Here is a 23,968-nt window from a genome sequence, read left to right as displayed (position 1 = left end):
TTGAACAAGGGGACCACATTTGCTATCCTCCAGTCTTCTGGCACTACTCCTGTAGACAAAGTGGACATAAAAATCAAGGCCAATGGCTCTGCACTCTCCTCCCTTGCTTCCCAGAGAATCCTAGGATAAATGCCATCAGGCCCAGGGGACTTATCTATTTTCACCTTTTCCAGGATTTCCAACACCTCTTCTCTACATACCTCAACGCCATCCATTCTGCTTAATTGTGACTCAGTATTCACATCGGCAACAATGTCCTGTTCCTGAGTGAATACTGACAAAAATTATTCATTCAGTGTCTCCCCAATCTCTTCAGCCTCCACACGCAACTTCCCACTACTATCCTTGACTGGACCTATTCCTACCCTAGTCATTCTTTTATTCCTGACATACCTATAGAAAGCCTTAGGGTTTTCCCTAATCCTACCAACTAAGGACCTTTCATGTCCCCTCCTTGCTGCTCTTAGCTCTTAGGTTGGACCTGGGTACGAATCTCCGCATGGATTCCCCTCAATTGCAGCCCCAACTTTCAAGCTAAGTCTCTCCATCGCCGCAGCCAATTCCTGTGAGTCTGTCAGGTCCCTGGGGGATTCAGGAGAGGCTGCTGCTGCTGCAGTCTCTGGTGGGGTATGTGCTGCAGGGCAGTGTCCTCCCTACTGCTGTTTGCTTGCCCTTTTCCCTTTGGCATCCTTCCCACTCCCAAGTATTAACAAATATGTGTTCTGTTAGGTTTTAAACTAATAATTACACCACATAAGTTGGTCAGGGATGGCAAAAAACACCAGTGTGCCTTGGCTGTTAGGCAGAGCTGTCCACAGCAGTTCTACAGAATCACCGCCATCTTGCCGAGTCCATAAATTAAGGTTTAACTATGGATGAAAGTAAGTCACAGGTGGAAGCAAACAATGCTATGAGATTAAAAACAGTAGTGTTTGTGATGGCTATAAAATGGACCTGCAAGCCAAATCATTAAGCAATATATGACCTGAGACAGTCAAAATCAACAGCAAGAATAGCATGATCATGGGGGTGAAGATATTTTGACTGGAGATGAGGAAGAGCAGTTCAGCTTCCTTATTGTCATTTAGGATCACTGAATGGCTACATCACAGAATGCGGCCATTTGACACCTTGTGTAGGTGCCAGGTTCTTGAAAAAGCAATTCAACTAAATCCTCACCTTCCTGCCCGATCCCTGCAAACTTTCCCTTCAGTTCCTAATCCACTTCCCTTCTGTAAGCCATAATAGAATGGTGAAGGCAAGTTCAATCTACTCATTGTGTAAAAAATTGGTTCTTTTGCAATTCAGCTTGAATTGCCATCGGCTAGTTCTCAACCCTTCCACCTACAGGAACGTTTCTCTACCTAGTCTATTTAGTCTCTCATGATTTTAAGCACCACTGTGAACTTCTCTAAGGAAAGTAACTCCAGCTTCCTTTGTCCTTGTAACAATCTCATGCTTTGGAATCATTCTGGTAAATGTCTTGTATCTTTTCTAAAGGCTTCAAATCCTGCGCAATTGAAGCCTCGTTAGTGTTTCATAAAGGATCATCACAACTCTTTTGTCTTTGCATATATTCATCCCTAAATTTTGAAATTATGCCCTATGCACTTTCAGGACATAAATGCATTGAAAGCAGTTCAGAGAATTTACCAGACTAATACTTGAAATAAGTTGTCAGCCTAATTTAGAAGATCAAAAGGTTTTTTATTAGAAACAGAAACATACAAGTTCCTCAGGGGTCTTGACAGGTCCTGGTAGAAAGGATGTTTCCTGTAATCCAACTCCTTAATGTATAATATTAAATTATTGCAGCCAAAACATTAATCCCTGTGGCATTCTACTAGTTACAGGTTGCTATTCTGAAAATGCCACCCCCTCATCCCAAATCTATCTTCTATCAGTTTGCCAATTCTATATTAATGCTAATATTCAATCCTCAATATCAAGGGTTCTTATGTGCCATATCTGGCCACAACTTCACATCAGAGGCTAGGAATCCTGCAAAGAGAAGCTGACCTCCTGAATTCCTAAAGCCAGTCAACCCTTTACAAGGTAAAAACAGAAATCTTATAGAATACTCCCCACTTGCCTGGATGAATGCAGTTCATATATACTCAGAAAGCTTGACTTCACCCAGAACAAATCAACCTGCTTGACTGGCGCCACATCCACAAACATTCAGTTGTGTTTACCATCTACAAGATGAAATTTACAAAGGCTGTTTAGACAGCATCTTCAAACCATGACCACTACCATTCAAAAGAACAAGAACAGCAGTTGCTTGGGAACAATAATTCACCTCCAAGTCACATACCATTCAGGTTTGAAAATATATCACCATTCCTTCACTGTAGCAACTGACTACAACAGATCTCCCCAATTATATAAATGAAAAACTCATGACATTATACTTCCAGCTTGGCTGTAGTCAATATACCACATCAGTATTTACATCCTGACACTTGGCTCAAATCAAAATATTAACCAACAGTCCTATTTTGACTTTGATTCCTCACTGTCATTCCAAAAGAACAAAAGATCCTCCTCTGGGCACTTTTGCACTCGGGTTGACCATAACTCCAAAGTCTGGAGAGGAACTTCAGAAAATGGCATGGGAAAAGTGTCCTCCTGCTGACAAAGTGTACTCTGCATGGCTTCATCAGAACAAATACTAACTTCTGCCAAAAGGACAAATACAAAGCACTTGGAGGTATTCTAAATCAAAACACTGACATGCCATGAATTATGGCCTTGTTAAAGCCAAACATCTACATAGTGTCTGTGTCACTCAATCCTTGCTGAGATCTGATGGGCAGATCATCAACGTGCTTAAATGGTAATGAGCATCCATCTAGCTCAAAGGCGTCATAAATGGGTCTTTCTGGAAATTTGTACTTCTTAAAATTCATTCATAGTCAATGTGGATGTTGCTCATTAGTGACTGTACAGATATCCCCATCTTTAATAACAAGCGAGCCCAGCACAACAGTGCAAAAGATAAGACTGTAGCATTTGCAATAATCTTCAGTCAGAAGTGGCAAGTGAATTATCCATCTCAGTCTCCTCCAAAGATCCCCAATATCACAGATGCCAGTCTTAAACCAATTTGATTTATTGCATGCGATACAAAGAAATGTTGTGAGACACTGGATCCTCGAAAGGCTATGAGCCCTGACTACATTCAGGCTATAGTTCTAGAGACTTGTACTTCAGAACAAGCTACACCCTTAACCAAGTTGTTCTATTAAAGGCGCAATATTAACATCTACCTGACAATGTGGAAAATTGTCTGGGTAAGTCTTCTGCACAAAATTCAGGACATAGAGTACATAACTAGCAGAACTGATTAGGGGGAGCACTTAAACAGTGACAGGATTGCACAGTTTCAGCATGGATTTACAAAACAGAAATGAATGGAAAACTCCAGTGGATTTGTCAAAGATGTAACTAATGGGAGCTAATGGATCAGTCTACTTGGACTTCCAGAAGGCTTTTGATAAGGCCCCACATAAGAGATTAGCATGTAAGACTGCAGACAAGCAGCACAGAATGGGAATAAATGGGTATTTTGCCAAGAGGCAGTGACTAGTAGGCACTGGAGAGGGTGCTGGAATTCCAGCTATTCATAATATATGGTATGATGGTGATGAGGGAACTAAATGTAATATCTCAAAGTTTGAAGTTGACACAAAGCTGGTTGGATGAACTGTAAGGAGGATGCAGACTTGCTTTAGTGTGATTTGGACAAAGTGAGTGGTGGGCAAATGTATGACAGACGAAATATAATGTGGACAAATCTGAGGTTATCTAGTTTGTTAGCAAAAATAGGAAGGCAGATTATTATCTGAATAGTGATACATTGGGAAAAGGGCAAGTGCAATGAGGTTGGAGTGACCTTGAATACAGTCACAGAAAGTAAGCATGCAGTTGCAGCAGGCATGAAGGAGAGAAACGGTATGTTGGCATTGATAGCAAGAGGATGAGTACTGGAGCAGGGATGCCTTGCTACAATTGTACAGGGCCATGGTGTAAGGAAACAGTTTTGATTTCCTTACAGGGGAAAAATATTCTGGTTATGGAGGAAGCGCAACAAAGGTTTACCAGACTGCCCCCTAGAATGGCTTGACTGACATATAAAGAGAAAGTGAGGACTGCAGATACTGGGGATCAGAGCTTAAAAATGTGTTGCTGGAAAAGTGCAGCAGGTCAGGCAGCATCAAAGGAGAAGGAGAATCGATGTTTCGGGCATAAGCCTGACATATAAAGAGAGACTGGATCGGTTAGGACCATATTCACTGGAGTACAGAAAATGAGGAGCAGTCTCATAAAAACCTACAAAATTCTAACACGACTAGACAGGGTAAATGTAGGAAGGATATTTCCAATGAACAGTAGTCCAGGACCAGGGGTTACTGTCTAAGCATGTGTGGTATATCATTTATGACTGAGATGAGGAGAAATTTCTTCACACAAAAAGTGGTGAACCTATGGAATTCTCTGCCAAAGAAAGTGAGTGAGGAAAGAATATTGAATGTTTCCAAGAAGGAGTTCGATTTAGTTCTTAGAGCTAAAGGGTTCAAAGAGTATGAGGAGAAAGTGGGAACAGGATACTGAGTTGGATAATCAGCCTTGATCACATCGAATGGTGGAACAGGCTCAAAGGTCCAAATTGCCTACTCGCATTTCTATGTTATTACCCACAGATTAGAGGGAGAGATGGCTTTTTTTTAGGTGTTACTTTATTATAAGCAGTCCTGTCAAGTACTTGGATGAGAATGGTCATACTCAGATATGCTCATGATTGTCCTATATAGTGTTTCGTGCAGTCTTGCATGGAATCTTGTAAATTACATTTGTCTTGCACATGATGGGTATCAGGTTGTTTGTCCTGGTCAGTTGTTGTCTGAGCGTGTCTGTTGGTTTATGGGCTGTCATGGATCCCAGTGGTCGGAGAAGTCTGACTGTCAGTTCTGAGACATTTTCTTATATAAGTAACGTTGCTAATGAGTTAAGTCGTGGTATGTCCTTGTCGTGTTGTCTGTCTGTTAAGCATCTGCGGATGAAGTTGTGGGGATAATAGTTCTTAACAAATACCCAGTTGACGTGTTCTTCTTCTTCGCTTCGTAGGTCGGGAGAGCTGCAGTGTGATGTTGCCCTTTTGAACAGGGTCCTAATGCAGCTTCTCTTGTGTGTGTTGAGGTGGTTACTGGTGTAGTGCAGGGCTTGGTCGGTGTGTGGCTTTCCTATACACTTTTGTGGTGCATTCACTGTTCTGTGCTCTTTCTACCATCACATCCAGGAATGGGAGTTGATTGCTGGTTTCCTCCTTTCTCGTAAATCTGATCCCTGTAAGCATGGTGCTGATAATCTGGTGTGTGTTCTTGATTTCTGTTCTTTTAATGATAACAAAAGTGTCGTCCACATATTCGCCAAGAACGGATATCTTGCAATTTCATCCGCAGATGCCTAACAGACAAGCAATGCAATAAATACATGCTAGGACCTAACTCTCTAGCAACGCTACCTTAAATAAAAAATGTCTCCAAACTGGCAGACAGAATTCTCCGACCACTAAGATCCTGGACAGCACACAAACTGACTGCCAGCTGCAGACAATGACTCACCAGAACAAAAGACCTGATATCAATCATGTGCAGGACAAATGTAATTTGCAAGATTCTACACAAAGTCTGCACAAAACACTATAGAGGACAAACAAGCAGACAGCTAGCAATCCATATCCACAAACATCAACTAGCCACTAAATGCCACGACCAGCTGTCCCTAGTCATGACACACACAGCTAACAAGGACCAGAAATTCGACCACAACACAACGATCATAGGACAAGCTAGAGGACAGCTGAAGAATCTCTAGAAGCGTGGTATTCATTCACGGATTCCATCAAGTACACAGACATAGACTCTATATACCGGCCACTACAATGAACAACCAGAACCGGCAACTGGAAGGCGCAGGAATGAAACCAAATAAATTACAGCAGATACAGTACAGCAGTGTTTCACAGGAGACTCCAAAGCACTGAAGATGTCACCTAAATAGGGAATGAAATGTCTGTAAATCAACCTCCCAGCTCAGCGAACATACCCACAACTACAGTAAAAAGGATTTTGTGTTGGAAGTAATGTGATTGTACTTTTACAGTGTGTTTAAAAATCTTGAATTTGTGTTGTCAGTAAATAGGTTGGTTTATTCCACTTTACCTTTATTTCTTTTGGTTAATAAACTTCTGCTTTATCGTTCAAACAAAATCTATTTCAGTGAAAGACCATTTTGACCAAAGCAAAAAAAAAATTAACCATCAAGTCAGGCTTCAGTCTGGGATCTGACCTGTCCAATAATAACATTAGCTGGATCAGAACACCAGCCTGAAGAGGTTGCTCAGTCACAGATGCTGATTCTTCATGTCTCTATTGTCTGTGAACAGATTCTTGACCAGTGACTCTCAGGTACATATCCCCATCCCTGTTGCCTACTGTCCAATGGCGATGGACATCATTGGACTTGTCAAATGGATTCTTAGAGAAGGCTGCACATGACTTTATTTAATATGGAGATCTTGGGGTGCTGTCATTGTCCACATGTTCTTGTGGTCAGATTTCACTGATGTATTGAACAATAAAAATTGGGACCACTTTTTTGCTGCAGCCTTCTCCTCTCTTCATAGTTAGATGCAGAGTCTTCCTTTGCCTGATCTGCCACCTAGGACTTTGAATCACACTTTGTCTGGCACCTACCCTGATCTTGCCAATGTGGTTGACCTACCAGGAGGAAGGAGCTCCCAATGGCATAACTCATTGTTATTCAGAATTGGAAGATTGCATTTATATGCTCACACAGCAGATAATTAACTCATTTTTTGGGTATTCAACGAAGTAAAGTTTCATCAGATTTTCTACTATTTTTATTACCCATAATCACAAGAAATATTTTTGTTGGGCCACTGGCAACAATCAGGTTGAATTCATAAAGTTCTTTACATGCATCAGTGATCTGAGCCTGATATAAATATATTAATGAGAAGTTACATTCGACATGAAACAGATAGGATGAGGTAATATATCGTTAGGAGGTACAGATACTTGGGTATAATCAGTTATGCTGGATACCTAACATCATGAGAAGCATGATCTAATTAATTTGTAGCTACTTAATACAGTTAAGTGTAATTTAGTAAAATTAGATTAGATTAGATTACAGTGTGGAAACAGGCCCTTCGGCCCAACAAGTCCACACCGACCCGCCGAAGCGAAACCCACCCCATACCCCTACATTTACCCCTTACCTAACACTATGGGCAATTTAGCATGGCCAATTCACCTGACCCTGCACATCTTTGGACTGTGGGAGGAAACTGGAGCACCCGGAGGAAACCCACGCAGACACGGGGAGAACGTGCAAACTCCACACAGTCAGTCGCCTGAGGCGGGAATTGAACCCGGGTCTCTGGCGCTGTGAGGCAGCAGTGCTAACCACTGTGCCACCGTGCCGCCCACAAATATGACATGCCTCATTCTAACTATACTGTTATTTCACAGCATCCAATATTACAATGATTTTTTTATGCAAAAGAATTGGCAGATCTCATCATACAAATATTATCACTCCAAAGTGGAAATGTTCTTTCAATTCTGAACTGAGTAGAAAGTCAGCAGGTTGTCTCAGCTACTCAAGTAGTATATTAACTGATTGGGAGGGCAGGGAGGGATATAATTTGAGAGTTTATGTTTTACTATTCCACTTAATATGGACAGAGCTCAGAAATAGGAAGGGCGTGATAACAATGTTGGAGCTGTACAACAGCGAGTGTGATATAGAGGTACAAACATGTAAACAGATTATGGAAAGATGTAGGAGCAACAGGATGGTAATGACAGGAGATTTTAATTTTCCCAACACTGACTGGGATTCACTTCGTGCTGAGGTCTAGATGGAGCAGAATTTGTAAGGAGCATCCAGGACGGTTTAAGGTAAGTATGTAAATAGTTCAACTTGGGAAGGGGCCATACTGGTGCTGCTGTTGGGGAATGAACCCAGCCAGGTGGTTGAAGCTTCAGTACGGGATTACTTAGGGAATTGTGATCATTATTCCCAAAGTTTTAGAATACTTACGGACAAAGAGGAAAATGGTACTAAAGGAAGAGTGCTAAACTGGGGGAAGTCCAACTATACCAAAATTTGGTAGGAGCTGGGGAATGTGGATTGTGAACAGCAGTTTGAAGGTAAATCCACATTTGATATGTGAGAGGCTTTGAAAGAGAGGTTGATTAGAGTGAAGGACAGACATGCCCCTGTGAAAATGGGGGACAGAAATGGCAAGATTAGGAAAGAATGGATGACAAATGAATTTGAGAGTCTAGCTAAAAGGAAAAAGGAAGCATACATAAGATCTAGGTGACTGAAGACAGACGAGGCTTTAGAAGAACATAGGGCCAATCTGAAATGAGGAAATTAAGAGGGCTAAAAGGAGTTATGAGATATCTTTAGCGAACAGGGTTAAAGAAAATTCCAAAGCCTTTTATGCATACATAAAGAGCAAGAGCGTAACCAGAGAAAGGTTTGGCCCACTCAAATACAAAGGAGGAAGGTTATGTGTGGAGTCAAAGAGAATGGCCGAGATTCTTAATGAGTAATTTGCATTGGTATTCAGTGAGGAGAGAAACATGACAGATGTTGCGGTTAGGGATAGGTGTTTGATTATGTCAAGTTGGCATAAGGAGGAAGTGTTGGGTATTCTAAAAGGTATTAAGGTGAATAAGTCCCCAGGTCCTGATAGGATCTATCCCAGGTTACTGAGGGAAGCGAGAGAGGAAATAGCTGGGACCTTAACAGATATCTATGCAGAATCCTTGAACACGGGTGAGGTCCTGAAGGACTGGAAAATTGCTAATGTTGCCCCCTTGTTTAAGAAGGGTAGCAAGGTTAATCCAGGTAATTATTATAGACAGGTGAGCCTGACGTCAGTGGTAGGGAAGCTGCTGGAGAAGATACTTAGGGATAGGATCTATTCTCATTTGGAAGAAAATTGGCTTATCAGTGATAGGCAACAGGGTTTTGTACAGGGAAGGTCATGTCTTACCAACTTAATAGAATTCTTTGAGCAAATTACAAAGTTGATTGATGAGGGAAGGGCTGTAGATGTCATATACATGAACTTTAGTAAGGTGCTTGATAAGGTTCCCCATGGTAGGCTGATGGAGGAAGTGAAATCACATGGGATTCAGGATCTACTAACTAGATGGATAGAGAACTGGCTGGCCAACAGGAGACGGAGAGTAGTAGGGGAAGGGAGTTTCTCAAAATGGAAAACTGTGATTAGTGGTGTTCCACAGGGATCCTTGCTGGGACCACTGTTGTTTGTGATATACATAAATGATCTGAAGGAAGGTATGGGTGGTCTATTAACAAGTTTTCAATGATACTAAGATTGGTGGAATAGCAGAGAGTGAAGGGGACTGTCAGAGAATACAGCAGAATATGGATAGATTGGAGACTTGGGCAGAGAAATGGCAGATGGAGTTCAATCCCGGCAAATGCAAGGTGACACATTTTGGAAGATCCAATTCTAGAGCGAACTATACAGTAAATGAAAAAGCCCTGGGGAAAATTGATGTACAGAAAGATCTTGGTGTTCAGATCCATTGTACCCTGAAGGTGGCAACGCAGGTCGATAGAGTGGTCAAGAAGGCACACGGCATGCTTTCCTTCATGGGACAGGTATTGAGTAAAGAGTTGGCAGGTCATGTTAAAGTTGTATAAGACTTTGGTTCGGCCACATTTGGAATACTGCGTACAGTTCTGGTTGACACCTCACTAAAAGAATGTTGATGTGTTGGAGAGGGTGCAGAGGAGGTTCACAAGGATGTTGCCTGGTATGGAAGGCACTAGCTATGAAGAGAGGTTTAGTAGATTAGGATTATTTTCATTAGAAAGAGAGAGGTTGATGGGGGACCTGATTGAGGTCTACAAAGTCATGAGGAGAATTAACAAGTGGGTAGCAAGAAGCTTTCTCCCCCAGGGTGGGGGATTCAATTATTTGGGGTCACGAGTTCAAAGTGAGAGGGGAAAGGTTTAAGGGAGATATGCGTGGAAAGTTCTTTATGCAGAGGGTGGTGGGTACCTGGAATGTGTTGCCAGCGGAGGTGATAGAGGTGGGCACAATAGCATAATTTAAGATGTATCTAGACAGATACATGACAGGCAGGAAGTAGAAGGATACAGATCCTTAGAAAACAGGCGACAGGTTTAGGTAGAGGATCTGGATCAGTGCAGGCTTGGAGGGCCGAAGGGCCTGTTCCTGTGCTGTAATTTTTCTTTGTTCTTAAATAGCTGAAGTTTATAAAGTCTCGACAATGTAAAGAAAAAAGCACTTGCATTTACGCAACATTTTGCACAACCTTAGAACGTTCTGAAGGTTTAACAGCTGGAAATTTCCTGAGGAACTCTCCCAATTGATTCACATAATTTTGGGAGAAATCTTGTTTTGGTCTATCATGAGAAACCCCAGACAAAATCTCCAATTAAGTGTACTAGTCTCTAAAATAGGACTTCAACCAACCACCTGCTGATGGGAAACCAAATAGCTAGCCACTGATTAAGACAGAATCCAAGTAGTAAAATGTTACAAGATGATGGTATTGTGTTTGTGACAGACATGTCTGTTTTTCTGGAGTAGTCCATTCTGCACACCAATAATCAACCACTATGCTTGATGTTTGCCAAAGTGCTTATGTGGGAGGTGGTGAGATTAGTTACAAATTTGCCTGTATCATGAGGGATTTTGTAAGATAGCCCTTGAAACCATGGGGTTACTTTCTTAAAGGCATACTTATGTAGATATACTAATCTGTGATCTTTTTCCATCACACTGCAAGTTCCATGATATGAATGCTTAAATGTATACAGGATACCTGTTGCGCAGGTGGAACTACAAGGTTCATGAGATGACAGCTTCCATCTGTACATGTCAGCAGCGCTCACTCCCAGGCCCTTTCTCAGCATCTTCAGTCTATTCCTGAAAGAAATAATTGGTGCAAGGAATTATGTCTGAGCAAAGTAACAGGATAAAGCACTGCACAAACATGTGTGTTACAAACCTACCTGTCCTGCTGTTGAAGAAGCATTCCAAGACTTGTTACAAGCAGAGCTTCAGCTGGCTAGAAACAGAGAGAATGTAATAAAAATACCCAGCTTTAGAGAAACAAAAGACCATTTAAATAGCAAACAGATGTACTGTTTTAGTCATCATGTGTTACGGTTGATATTCCAATAGCAATTTTCAGATACCAGTCCAACAGGTAACTATTATTTTTTAAATGATTGAAAAAACCTGGATGTTTTTGATGTTGAATCTCTCATTTTTGCTAAAATGAAGTATTGCACCTAATTATTAATCTGACTAGATAGATTTCTGCTTTAAACAGTTTGATATTACCGTAAATACTTTAAATTTGTACATAATATCAAAGCTGTTCTATTGCTCATATGCCTCACTGTTACAGCCTGTTCAATCTCTAGACAGCAGAAGCTCTGACATGAACGGCAAACAATGAAAAGCACCAATTCCAGGAACAACATCACTGGTGGAATGCAGCATGTAAATATGCATGTCCTGAGGAAAGGCTCACTGTCTGCACATAGTGCTTCTTGTGTGAACTGCTCTGGGAATAGCTGCCACCTAAGATTCAAGAATTACAAGGAGGAGTTTAGTGCAATATTGCACTATCCCCTGACCTACTAACAGTAACAATGATCTCTCATTCCATTAACTTCCCCAACTCAGTTGGGAGGTCCTGGTGCAGAGATCTGACAGACTCCTGCAAAGTGTATCAACCTAATTTTCCCATGCTATTTAAGACTGTTATTCACATACATACATGGACATATTTGCAACCACTTCCACATTTGTTAAGCCAAGAGGAAAGTGCAAACAGAGTCTAGACATGATAATTTTGCTTATAACACTGTTCTCTGGCTTTAACATGCTGCTTGCTTTACATTACCTAAATAAAACTTGAATTCATCTGATAGTCTACTTAAGCACATTTCATTCAGTCACCATTGCCCTGTTTGTGTTAATGTACATTTAGCGTTAGTTAATTTTGCATAATATTGGCACTGAAAATCTCAGATATCTTCAGTAGATTCAAGACACAATCAGATGAAAGATACAAATATTGGGATGGGACTTCATTTCAAAGTCTCCAAGCCTGGGTGGACAGCACTGAAGTTTCTTAAACCAAGAGACAAACACTTGTTTTCATCTGCTGGTGACTAAAACAACATATAGCATTTGTCAGGAGCACATCCTAGTGGAAGCGAAGCCCAAGATATACAAAAAGGTTATTCTTTTTAGGGAAGTTTGTTATAAAATAGTCAGCTGCTTCATGTACACCTGCCTTTCTAGAAGACACAAGCATCTTTTAAAAACAATTCCCCATCATTTAACTGTATTAGATATATTACCTAGAGAATGACTGCCACTGAATGTACTAATACTAATTGTTAAGATGGCTTACCGCAATTTCTGCGTTCTGTTTGCTTGATGAATAATCTGCAGAAGTGTTTCATTGGAGAATGGAATCTCTGTAGACATATTAAAGGTCAGTTCCAGGGGTGTATCATTAACTTTGTAGCTCCCCATATTTTCATTTTCTTCGTAATATACCAGGAAACCGGCTGTATTGGACCCTGAAGAGTACATTGGACCTCCTCTTGAGTTTTCAGTCATATTTGTACTGAAGTTGATGAACCCTTCTACACGAGAAGAATGTCCACTTGTAAATGTGTCTGTCAAATGATTCTTAGACATTAATATATATTTTGGTGATGTCAACTTTGAGGATATATCTGTGTAATCATTTCATGCTATTAAATTGATGTCTGTATTAAAGCAAAATGTTAAAGCAGATAATATTGACAAAAATTATTCATAGTCGAGAGTGTAGTGCTGGAAATGCACAGCAGGGTAGGCAGCATCCGAGGAGCAGGAGAATCGACATTTCGGGCATAAGCCCCTCAGCAGAAATGAGGCTTGTGGATCGGGCTTAGAGATAAATGGGAGGGGGTGAGGTGTGGGGGAAGGTAGCTGAGAAAGCGATAGGTGGATGAAGGTGAGGGAGAAGGGAATAAGTCAGAGGGGGGAGCGACGGATGGGTCTGGAGGGGTGGTGCCGAGTTGAAGGATTGGGACTGGGATAATGTTGTGGAGGGGGGGAATAAGGAAGCTGTTGAAATCCACACTTATCCTGTGTGGTTGCAGGGTCCCAAGGTGAAATATGAGACTTTCCTCCTCCAGGCATCAGGTGGCAGTAGAGGAGGCCCAGGACATGCATGTGCTTGATGTAGTGGGAGGGGGAGTTGAAGTGTTCAGCCATAGAGCGGTTGGGTTAGTGTGTGCGGGTGTCCCAGAGATGTTCTCTGAAACGATCCGCAAGAAGGCGTCCTGTCTCCCCGATGTAGAGGAGACCACACCGGGTGCAACAGATGCAGGAGATGACATTGGTAGAGGTACAGGTAAATTTCTGATGGATGTGGAAGGAATTTACGTCGATTCTCCTACTCCTTGGATGCTGCCTGACCTGCTGTGCTTTTCCAGAACTACACTCTTGACTCTGAGCTCCAGCATCTGCAGTATTCATTTTCTCCTAAACAATTATTCATAGAACAACAAAGGATTTCACAGATTAAGCAAATTCAAATAATGGACACTGAGTTAAAAAGCTAAAAGCTGAGACTTAGGCTGAATGTTGAAACAGAAGAAGAATGTGGAGGACGGAAATGCAGAGCAAGGGGTTTAGAGGTCTGAGCACAACAGGAGATGGCCAGAACTGTTGGCTAGAGGGTGATGAGCTGCAGAAGATTGCATAATTAGGAAGAAGGGTGCCATGGAAACATTTAAACATGAAAATGGGAACATTACGTTAGAGATGCAGAGAAACATAGAAGATAGGAATAGGAGTAAGCTATTGAATCGTCATGCCATTCAGTGTGATCATTGCTGATCAAGAAGCTCAATTCCTAATTGTATCATTCCCCTAAAACCCTTTAGCCACAACAGCTATATCTACTTCATTATTGAAAACAGAATGTTGATGTCTATGTAGGTCAGCAAGGTCAAAGGTGGAGAGGATTTGTTGGAGAATATGAAACTGGCAAATTTCCATGTGAGCTCAAATTTAAGGAGATTGATGGCTGGTCAGGTGAGAAATGGAATAAGCAAGTCTAGAAGAGGCTTGAATGAGGTTTTCAGCAGCAGATGAATTCAGGTTGCAGTTAGACTGAACAATGTTATGAAGGGAGAAACATGTGGTATGAGATTAAACCAGCTAGAAAGTCAGACCAACACATTATTGCAGAACAGTCCCCAAGGCAGAAGTAAGGGATTCCTTGGATAGGTGAAGTCCTCAAAAACCACAAGTTAGATATTCCAGCTAGTTTTTGCATGACAAACAGGAGAGATGACAAAGAAAGTCAAGTGACATTGATAGATCACTATGTGGTATAAAAAAGTATACTGGACAAACAAGTGGGGCTCTTGTGGCAGTGTCCCTAGCTCTGGTCCAGAAAGCTTTGGTTCAAATCCTATCTACTCCAGAGGTGTATAACAACAACTCTGAACAGGCTGATTAGAAAATATATAAACTGATGAACAGAAAGACAAATTAATGGATTAGAGCAAGAGTAAAAGTTCAGGAATCAAAGTGCTTGCTCAGCACAGTTAGAGAAAGACAGCAAAGTACTGACATACGAAACAAAGACTTCACAGCCTTGAACTATGGAGAAATGAAGTAAAAAATTAAGCAAAAACAGATGAGTGGACAATATTCAGCCTTGGAAAGGGCTGAAACGGAAGCAAGTTGATGCTAATTTGACCACTGAGGCGATGGTGAAAATAATCAATACTGATGTATGTATAATTTGAACCTAGACACTGGAAATCAACCTCATGATTTTTAAAGCTCCATCCTGCAGGCTGATTCATGCTAGCAATGTGATACATGGTATTTTCATACTTTACAATATATTTTAAAAATCCAAGTCCTTGCATTCATTTAGAAAGAATTAAAGTCTCTGGCACCAGACTCTTCAACATATTATAGAGTCATAGTGATGTACAACACAGACACAGACCTTTCGGTCCAACTCATCCATGCCGACCAGATATCCTAAATTAATCTAGTCCCATTTGTCAGCATTTGGCCCATATCCCACTAAACCCTTCCTATTCACATACCCATCCAGATACCTTTTAAATGTTGTAATTGTACCAGCCTCTACCACTTCTTCTGGCAGCTCATTCCATCCATGCACTACCCTCTGCATGAAAATGTTGCCCCTTAGGTCCCTTTTATATCTTTCCTTTCTCACCCTAAATCTATGCCCTTTAGTTTTGGACTCCCCCATCCCAGGGAAAAGACCTTATTTGTTTACCCTACCCATTTTTAGACCCTATAAATCTGAAAGCATATGCTCTGGTTCAATCTAAGACAGCAGCTGGGAAAAGGAATAAAAATATTAAGCGATAATGTGGAATTTGTGACAGGATTGGAGATGATAGTTTTGGATTCCAAAACTATAACCAGCCTTTTGGGAATTTATTTATTTATTTCTTGTTTGGTTCTGTTAAACCATTCACCATTAATACAGTGGTAACTGCACGAGGTTTCTGCCTATGCAGCATCCCAAGTGTTCATTGGTAACATACTATGGCTGCTTGAGGTAAAATTCAGCATATTTTTATATTCTGAAGAAGGGTCACTGGACCCAAGACGTTAACTCTGATTTCACTCCACAGATGCTACCAAACCTGCTGAGTTTTTCAAGCAAGTTCTGATTTTGTTTTTCATTTCCAAAAGCAGCAGTTCTTTTGGTTTTTTTTTATTCAGCATGTTTTTCCCTATTTGCTGTCTGGAACACAGGAGCAGAAATAGGTCAAACAGCCCTTTGAGATGCATTGCCATTTAATATGATCAAGTTTGAGAATGAATTTCAATTCTTTTCTCCCCACACTATCTCCATATAACTTTCTGACATTGACATTTACGTACTGGTATCTGTCAATGTCTACTTTAAACTTAATCAATGACTGATTAGCCCTCTACGGTAGGCAGTTCCAGGCAAATTAGTCAGGTGCTGTTGAGACATCGAAACGGTGGTCAGTCAGGCCCATCCTGCCAAGTTAGTCTGCGGCATGATGGATCTTGGTCAGCACTGGGGGCTTAGCCAATAATGATAAAGGAAGTTATTACAGGGAAGTACATGAGTCTAGGGGAAAGCAGACAACTTAACTCTGGAGACATGCTTCAAGTCTACTGGAATGCAGAGTTAGTGGTGACAGTGATACAAGGTAATTGCAGATTTCACATGCGGCACATCATAATGAAATGAAGAGAAGTGGGGGCTAGAAATTAGGGTTCCAATGGATTACAAAAACTCTGACTTCTACCTGAGGAAGATGTAGGACCAACAAGGGCATGGCAATTTCCAACACCAGGGGTTTTGGGAGCAAAACTGGGACATCAATAAGTAAGTAAAGGGACTCATTAGAAATGGGTAAGGAGGGAAACTGAAAGGACATTGGCAGTACACAACCAGCAACAGAAAAGGTCATATCAAGGGAGATAGAGAGAAAAGATTTCAATCTGAGACTTGTACAGTTGAGAACAAAGGTGAGTCAAACAGTCAGGCAGGCAGGGACAAAGCAGAGAACAAGGTAGGGCTGATAAATTAAACTACATTTATTTCAAAGCAAGTGGCCTAACAGGGAAGGCAGATGAACTCAGGGAATGGTTAGGAACATGGGACAGGGATATCATAGCAATTACAGAAACATGACTCAGGGATGGATAGGACTGGCAGCTTAATGTTCCAGTATACAAATGCTACAGGAAGGACAGAAAGGGAGGCAAGAGAGGAGGGGGAGAGGCACTTTTGATAAGGGATAGCATTACAGGAGGCAAGAGAGGAGGGGGAGAGGCACTTTTGATAAGGGATAGCATTACAGCTGTACTGAGGGAGTACATGCATGGAAGTTATGTGGGTGGAACTGAGAAATAAGAAACGGATGATCACCTTATTGGGATTGTATTATAGACCCCCCCAATAGTCAGAGGGAAATTGAGAAACAAATTTGTAAGGAGATTTCAATTATCTGTAAGAATAATAGGGAGGTTATGGTAGGTGATTTTAATTTTCCAAACATAGATTGGGATTGCCATAGTGTTAAGGGTTCAGATGGAGAGGAATTTGTTAAGTGTGTACAAGAAAATTTTCTGATTCAGTATGTGGATGTACTTACTAGAGAAGGTGCAAAACTTGACCTACTCTTGGGAAATAAGGCAGGGCAGGTGACTGATGTGTCAGTGGGGGGGGTGTTTTGGGGCTAGCCATCATAATTCTATTAGTTTTAAAATAATGATGGAAAAGGATAGACCAGATCTAAGAGTTGAAGTTCTAATTTGGAGGAAGAACAATTTTGATAGTATAAGGCAAGAACTTTCAAAAGCTGTTTGGGGGCAGATGTTCGCAGGTAAAGGGACGGCTGGAAAATGGGAAGCCTTCACAAATGAGATAACGAGAGTCCAGAGAAAGTACATTCCTGTTTGGGTGAAAGGAAAGGCTGGTAGGTATAGGGAATGCTGGATGACTAAAGAAATTGAGGTTTTAGTTAAGAAAAAGAAGGAAGCACATGTCAGGTATAGACAGGATAGATGGAGTGAATCCTTAGAAGGGTATAAAGGCAGTAGGAGTATACTTAACAGAGAAATCAAGACTGCAAAAAGGGGACATGAAATAGCTTTGGCAAATAGGGTTAAGGAGAATCCAAAGGGTTTTTACAAATACATTAAGGACAAAAGGGTAACTAGGGAAAGAATAGGGCCCCTCAAAGATCAGCAAGGCGGCCTTTGTGTGGCGCCACAGAAGATGGGCTTGATACTAAGTGAGTATTTTGCATCAGTATTTACTATAGAAAAGGACATGGAAGATATAGAATGTAGGGAAATAGATGGTGACATCTTGAAAAATGTCCACAATTCAGAGGAGGAAGTGCTGGGTGTATTGAAAAGCATAAAAGTGGATAAATCCACAGGACCTAGAATTCTGAGGGAAGCTAGGGAAGTAATTACTGGGCCTCTTACTGAGATATTTGTATCATCGATAGTCACAGGTGAGGTGCCGGAAGACTGGAGGTTGGCTAACGTGGTGCCACTGTTTAAAAAGGGTGGGAAGGACAAGCCAGGGAACTATTGACCAGTGAGCCTGACCTTGATGGTGGGCGAGTTGTTGGAGGGAATCCTGAGGGACAGGATGTTCATGTATTCGGAAAGGTAAGGACTGGTTAGGGATAGTCAACATGGCTTTGTGCATGGGAAATCATGTCTCACAAACCTGATTGAGTTTTTTGAAGAAAGTGGATTGATGAGGGCAGAGATGTGGACTTCAGTAAGGCATTCTCATGGAATACAGGGCGAACTAGCCATTTGGATACAGAACTGGCTCAAAGGTAGAAAATGGAGGATGGTGGTGGAGGGCTGTTTTTCAGACTATAGGCCTGTGACCAGTGGTTTCCACAAGGGTCTGTGCTGCGTCCACTACTTTTCATCATTTATATAAATGATTTGGATGGGAGCATAAGAGGTATAGTTAGTAAGTTTGCAGATGACACCAAAATTGGAAGCATAGTAGACAGTGAAGAAGGTTATCTCAGATTACAACAGGATCTTGATCAGATGGGTCGATGCGGTGAGAAGTAGCAGATGGAGTTTAGTTTAGATAAATATGAGATGCTGCATTTTGGGAAAGCAAATCTTAGCAGAACTTATACACTTAATGGTAAGGTTCTCGGTAGTGTTGCTGAACAAGGAGACCTTGGAGTACAGGTTCATAGCTCCTTGAAAGTGGAGTCACAGGTAGATAGGATAGTGAAGAAGGCTTTTGGTACGCTTTCCTTTATTGGTCAGAGTATTGAGTACAGGAGTTGGGAGGTCATGTTGCAGCTGTACAGGACATTGGTTAGGCCACTGTTGGAATATTACATGCAATTCTGGTCTCCATCCTATCAGAAAGATGTTGCGAAACTTGAAAGGGTTCAGAAAAGATTTACAAGGATGTTGCCAGGGTTGGTGGATCTGAGCTATAGGGAGAGGTTGAATAGGCTGAGGCTTTTTACCCTGGAGCGTCGGAGGCTGAGGGTGACCTTGTACAAAATCATGAGGGGCACGGATAGGATAAATAGACAAAGTCTTCTCCCAGGGGTGGGGGAGTCCCGAACTAGAGGGCATAGTTTAGGGTGAGAGGGGAAAGATATAAAAGAGACCTAAGACGCAACTTTTTCACACAGAGGGTGGTATGTGTATGCAATGAGCTGCCAGAGGAAGTAGTGGAGCTAGTACAATTGCAACATTTAAAAGGCATCTGGATGGGTATATGAATAGGAAGGGTTTGGAGGGATAAGGGCCAGGTGCTGGCAGGTGGGACTAGATTGGGTTGGGATATCTGGTCGGCATGGACGAGTTGAATCGAATGGTCTGTTTCCGTGTTGTACGTCTCTATGACTCTATAAATGGAGAGACGGTATAAAACAAAGACTACTATTCAATGTTGCTAAGTTTGTAGATGACACAAAGTTAGGTGGAGGGATAGGTAGTGCTGAAGTGGGGAGGATGCAGAAGGACTTGGACAATGCTAGGAGAAGGTGGCAGCCAGAATAAAATATGAGAAAGAGAGAGGTTTGGTAGGAAGATCAGAGCATGGATTATTTTCTAAATAGGGAAAGGCTTCAGAAAGCTGATACAAAAAGGGACTTGGGAGGCCTAGTTGTAGGTTCAGCTGGTCATTAGGAAGGCAAATGGAATGTTAGCATTCATTTCAATAGGGCTAGAAAACAAGAGCAGAGATGTTCTGCTGAGGTGGTGTAAGGCTCTGGTCAGACTGCATTTGGAATATTGAGAGCAGTTCTGGGCCCCATATCTAAGGCAGGATGTGATGTCATTAAAGGTGGTCCAGAGGAGGTTTACAAGAATGATGTCTGGGATGAAGAGCAGTTGAGGATTCTAGGTCTGTACTGGATGACGTTTGGAAGCATGAGGGAAGATCTGATTGAAACTTAGAGTACAGTGATGCCTGGAAATAGTGGATGTGGAGATGTTTCCACTAGTAGGAGAGACTGGGACTCAAGGGTACAATCTCAGAGAGTGAAGGGACAATGCTTTAGAACTGAAATAAGGAGGAATTTATTCAGCTAGAGGGTGGTGAATCTGTAGGACTCAATGCTGCAGAAGGTTGTGGAGGCTAAGTCATTGACTGTATTTAAAACAGAGACAGATATGATTGACAAGGTGAACAAGGGTTACAGGGAGAAGGTAGGAGAATGGGGTTGAGAAATGTATCAGCCCTGATCAAATGGCAGAGTAGATTCAATGGGCAGAATGGCCTGATTATGCTCCTTTATCTTAGAAAAGTATGCAGGAGCAGTAAGACCTGGTGTATGTGTATACAAGTCATGAACTGTGAGAGGAGAGGTGGAGAGAGAAGCGAGGTGAGCATACAGTATTTTAGGCTTCATTAATAGTGATACAGAATGCAAGAACAGGGAGGTTATGCTGAATATATTCAGGACATTACTTAGACCTTAGCTTTTGGGATGTCAGTGTCACTGGATGGCTTCATTTCTGATGAAGGGCTTTTGCCCAAAACGCCGATTTTCCTGCTCCTCGGATGCTGCCTGACCTGCTGTACTTTTCCAGCACCACTCTAATCTAGACTCTGATTTCTAGCATCTGCAGTCCTCACTTTTGGCCAGCACTTATTGCCTATCCCTAGTTGCCCTTCAGAAGATGGTGAGCTGCCTTTGTGAACTGCGCAGTCCACATGCTGTAGGTTGACCTATAGGGAGGGAATTCCAGGATTTTGGCCCTGCAACAGTTAAGGAACTGTAATATATTTCCAAGTCAGGACAATGAATGGCTTGGAGGGGGAAACTTGCAGATGGTGATATTCCCAGGTATCTTGCTGCCCTTGCCCTTCTAGATGAAAAAGATTGTGGGTTTGGAAGGTGCTGTTTAAGCAGCCTTGCTAAAGATCAGTAGTAAACCTTGTAGATATTAGACACAGTTACTCCTGACTGTCAGTTGGGGAGTGACTAGATATGGAGGATGTGGTGCTTATCAAGCAGTCTGCTTTATCCTGGATGGTGTCAAGCTTTATGAATGCTACTGGAGCTGCCCTCATCCAAGCAAACAGGGAGTATTCCACAAACGTCTGACTGTACATCATGGACAGGCTTTGGAGAGTCAGGAAGTGAGTTACTTGCTACAGGATTCCTAGCATCTGATCTACTGTTGTAGTCACTGCATTTATATGGCTAATCCAGTTGAATTTCTGGTCAATGTTAATCCCAGGATGTTGATACTGGGGGATTCAGTGATGGCAACACCATTGAGTATCAAGGGGCAGTGGATACATTGTCCTTTATTGGAGATGAATCTTACCATACATTTGCATAGCACAAATGTTACTCATCAATTTACAGCCCAAGCCTGTATTTTGTTAGGGTCTTATTGCATTTGGACATGGATTACATCACTATGTGAGGAGTCATGAACGATGCTGAACATCACACAATCAATCATCGACCATCACCACTACTTCTGACCTTCTAATGAAGTGAAGATCTTTGATGAAGCAGCTGAGGAACCTCTACAAAGATGTTCTGAAGCGGAGATGACTGACCTCCAATAATCACAACAATTTTCCGATGTGCCAGAAATGACTCCAAACAGAGATCCCCCGATTCTCAATTATTCTAGTTTTGCTAGTGCTCTTTGATGCTATGCTCGGTCAAATGTGGTCTTGATATCAAGAGCTGTCACTCTCACCTCACCTTTGGAATTTAGCTCTTTTGTGTGTTTGAAACAAATGAGGTCTGAGCTGAGTTGTGCAAGCGCAACCCAAACTGGATGTCATTGTGCAGGTTATTGCTGTGTAGATGCTGCTTGATAACATTGTTGAGAACACCCTCCATCATATTACTGATTGAGAATGAACTGATGAGATAGTAAGGGTCCGGGGTTAAATTTGCCCTGCTTTTTATGTACATGACATACCTGAGCAATTTTCCACATTGTCAGGCTATTGCCAATGTTGTAGTTGTACTGGAACAGCTTGACATGTGCTGGAGAACAAATCTTCAGCAGAATTGCCAGGATGCTGTTAGGGCTATAGCCTCCCACGTCTCTAACTGTTTCTTGATATCACACGGAGTGAATCGCATTAGCTGAAGACTGCATCTGTGATATTAGGTCCTCTGGATTCGGCAGTGATGCCTCATCCACTCGGCACTTCATTGCAAATGCTTCAGCCTTACCTTTTGCACTGATCTGCTGGACTCTCCCATCACCGAGAATTTACTGAGGGTATTTGTGGGATCATAACCCCTAGTGAGTTATTCAATTGTCCACCACCATGCACAATTGGACATGACAGGACTACAGTGTTTACATCTGATCCACTGTTTGTGGTATAACTTATAACTTGCTACTATCTCACTTGCTATTTATGTTGTTTGGCACAATAATAGTCCTGTTTTGGAGCTTGCCAGGTTGGTGCCTCATTTTTAAGTATGCCTAATGTTGCTCCCGCCATGCCCTCCTGCACACTTTATTGAACCAGGGTTGATACTCTGGCGTGATGATAATGTTAGAGTGGGGGCCATGATGTTGCAGATAGTGTTGGAGTATAATTCGGCTGCTGTTCTTAGTGGCACCAGCCCCTCATGGATTCCCAATCTTGAGTTGCTAGATATGTTCAAAGTCTGTCACATTTAGCACGATGAGAGCTCCACACAACATGATGGAAGGTATTATCAAAATGAAGACAGGACTTTGCCTCTACAAGGACTGCGTGGTGGCCACTCTCACCTATATAGTCATTGACAATGTATTTGCAGCAGGCAGACTGGAGAGAATGAGGTCAAGTACATTTTTCCCTCTTGTTGGTTCCCTCACCACCTGCTGCAGATCTAGTCTACGTTTAGGTATGACTTGGCTAGTCATGCTGCTGCCAAGCAACCCCTGACAAGGATACATTCTGCGCCCTTGCCACCCTCTGTGCTTTCTTCAAGTGTTGCTCAACAGAGAGAAGAATAAAGTCATCAACTGAAAGAGGATAGTACAGAGTAACCAGCAGGAGGTTTCCTTGCCTATCTTTGACCTGATGCCATGAGTCAATATTGAGGACTCTTAGGGCAACTCCTATTGTCTCACCAGCAGTGCTGGCCCTGTCCTGGTTGGACTGGACAAATTCAGAAATGAAGATGATATCTGAGACACTATATAGAAGGTATGGCTCCATGAGAATGACTATATCACGTTGACTTGTCTGCAAGATTTTTTTCAATTTGGCACAAGCTCCAAGATGCTAGCAAGTTGTCAGTGTTGTTTCTAGTTCCATGCCAGGCGGTCCATCTGGTTTCATTTCTTTGCTGAGATTGTGTAGCAATTGTTAAAAGTTGAGTGGTTTGCTAGACCATTTCAGAGGACAGGTGAGAATCAATCACAATGCTGTGGCTCTGGCGTCACGTGTAGGCCAGACCAGATAATGGTGGCTGACATTAATGAAATTGAAACAAAAACAGAAATTGCTGGATGAACACAGCAGGTCTAACAGTATCTATGGGGAGAAAGCAGAGTTCTGGAGCTGTAATGAAGGGTCACCGGACTTGAAATATTAACTCTGCTTTCACTCCACGGGTGCTGCCAGACCTGCTGCATGTCTCTAGCAATTTCTGCTTTATTTTTAGATCTCCACAGATTGCCTCAGCATCCATAGTTCTCTGCTTCATATTAATGAAGCAAATGCATTTTTCCAACAATTGAAAGCGGTTTCATGGTTATCATTAGACTGAATTTCCAGTTGGTAAAAACAATGACTGCAGATGCTGGAAA

At 41.9% G+C, this 23,968-nt stretch overlaps 1 protein-coding gene across 1 annotated transcript in view; it reads right to left on the bottom strand.

The window, feature by feature from the left end:
* adamtsl2 (ADAMTS-like 2) overlaps window positions 1-23,968 on the bottom strand; it is a 251,356-nt gene that overhangs the window by 103,808 nt on the left and 123,580 nt on the right. Inside the window, exons 12-15 of the mRNA XM_043719728.1 lie at window positions 12,543-12,813; window positions 12,360-12,426; window positions 11,125-11,180; window positions 10,935-11,038 (exon numbers count right to left, since the gene is read on the bottom strand). Of these exons, the coding sequence (XP_043575663.1) occupies window positions 10,935-11,038; window positions 11,125-11,180; window positions 12,360-12,426; window positions 12,543-12,813 (498 nt within the window). The remainder of the gene's footprint in view (window positions 1-10,934; window positions 11,039-11,124; window positions 11,181-12,359; window positions 12,427-12,542; window positions 12,814-23,968) is intronic.

The sequence above is a fragment of the Chiloscyllium plagiosum genome, chromosome 30 (genome assembly GCF_004010195.1).
Source record: "Chiloscyllium plagiosum isolate BGI_BamShark_2017 chromosome 30, ASM401019v2, whole genome shotgun sequence".
NCBI lineage: Eukaryota > Metazoa > Chordata > Chondrichthyes > Orectolobiformes > Hemiscylliidae > Chiloscyllium > Chiloscyllium plagiosum.
This window is presented reverse-complemented; position numbering and strand designations above follow the sequence as displayed.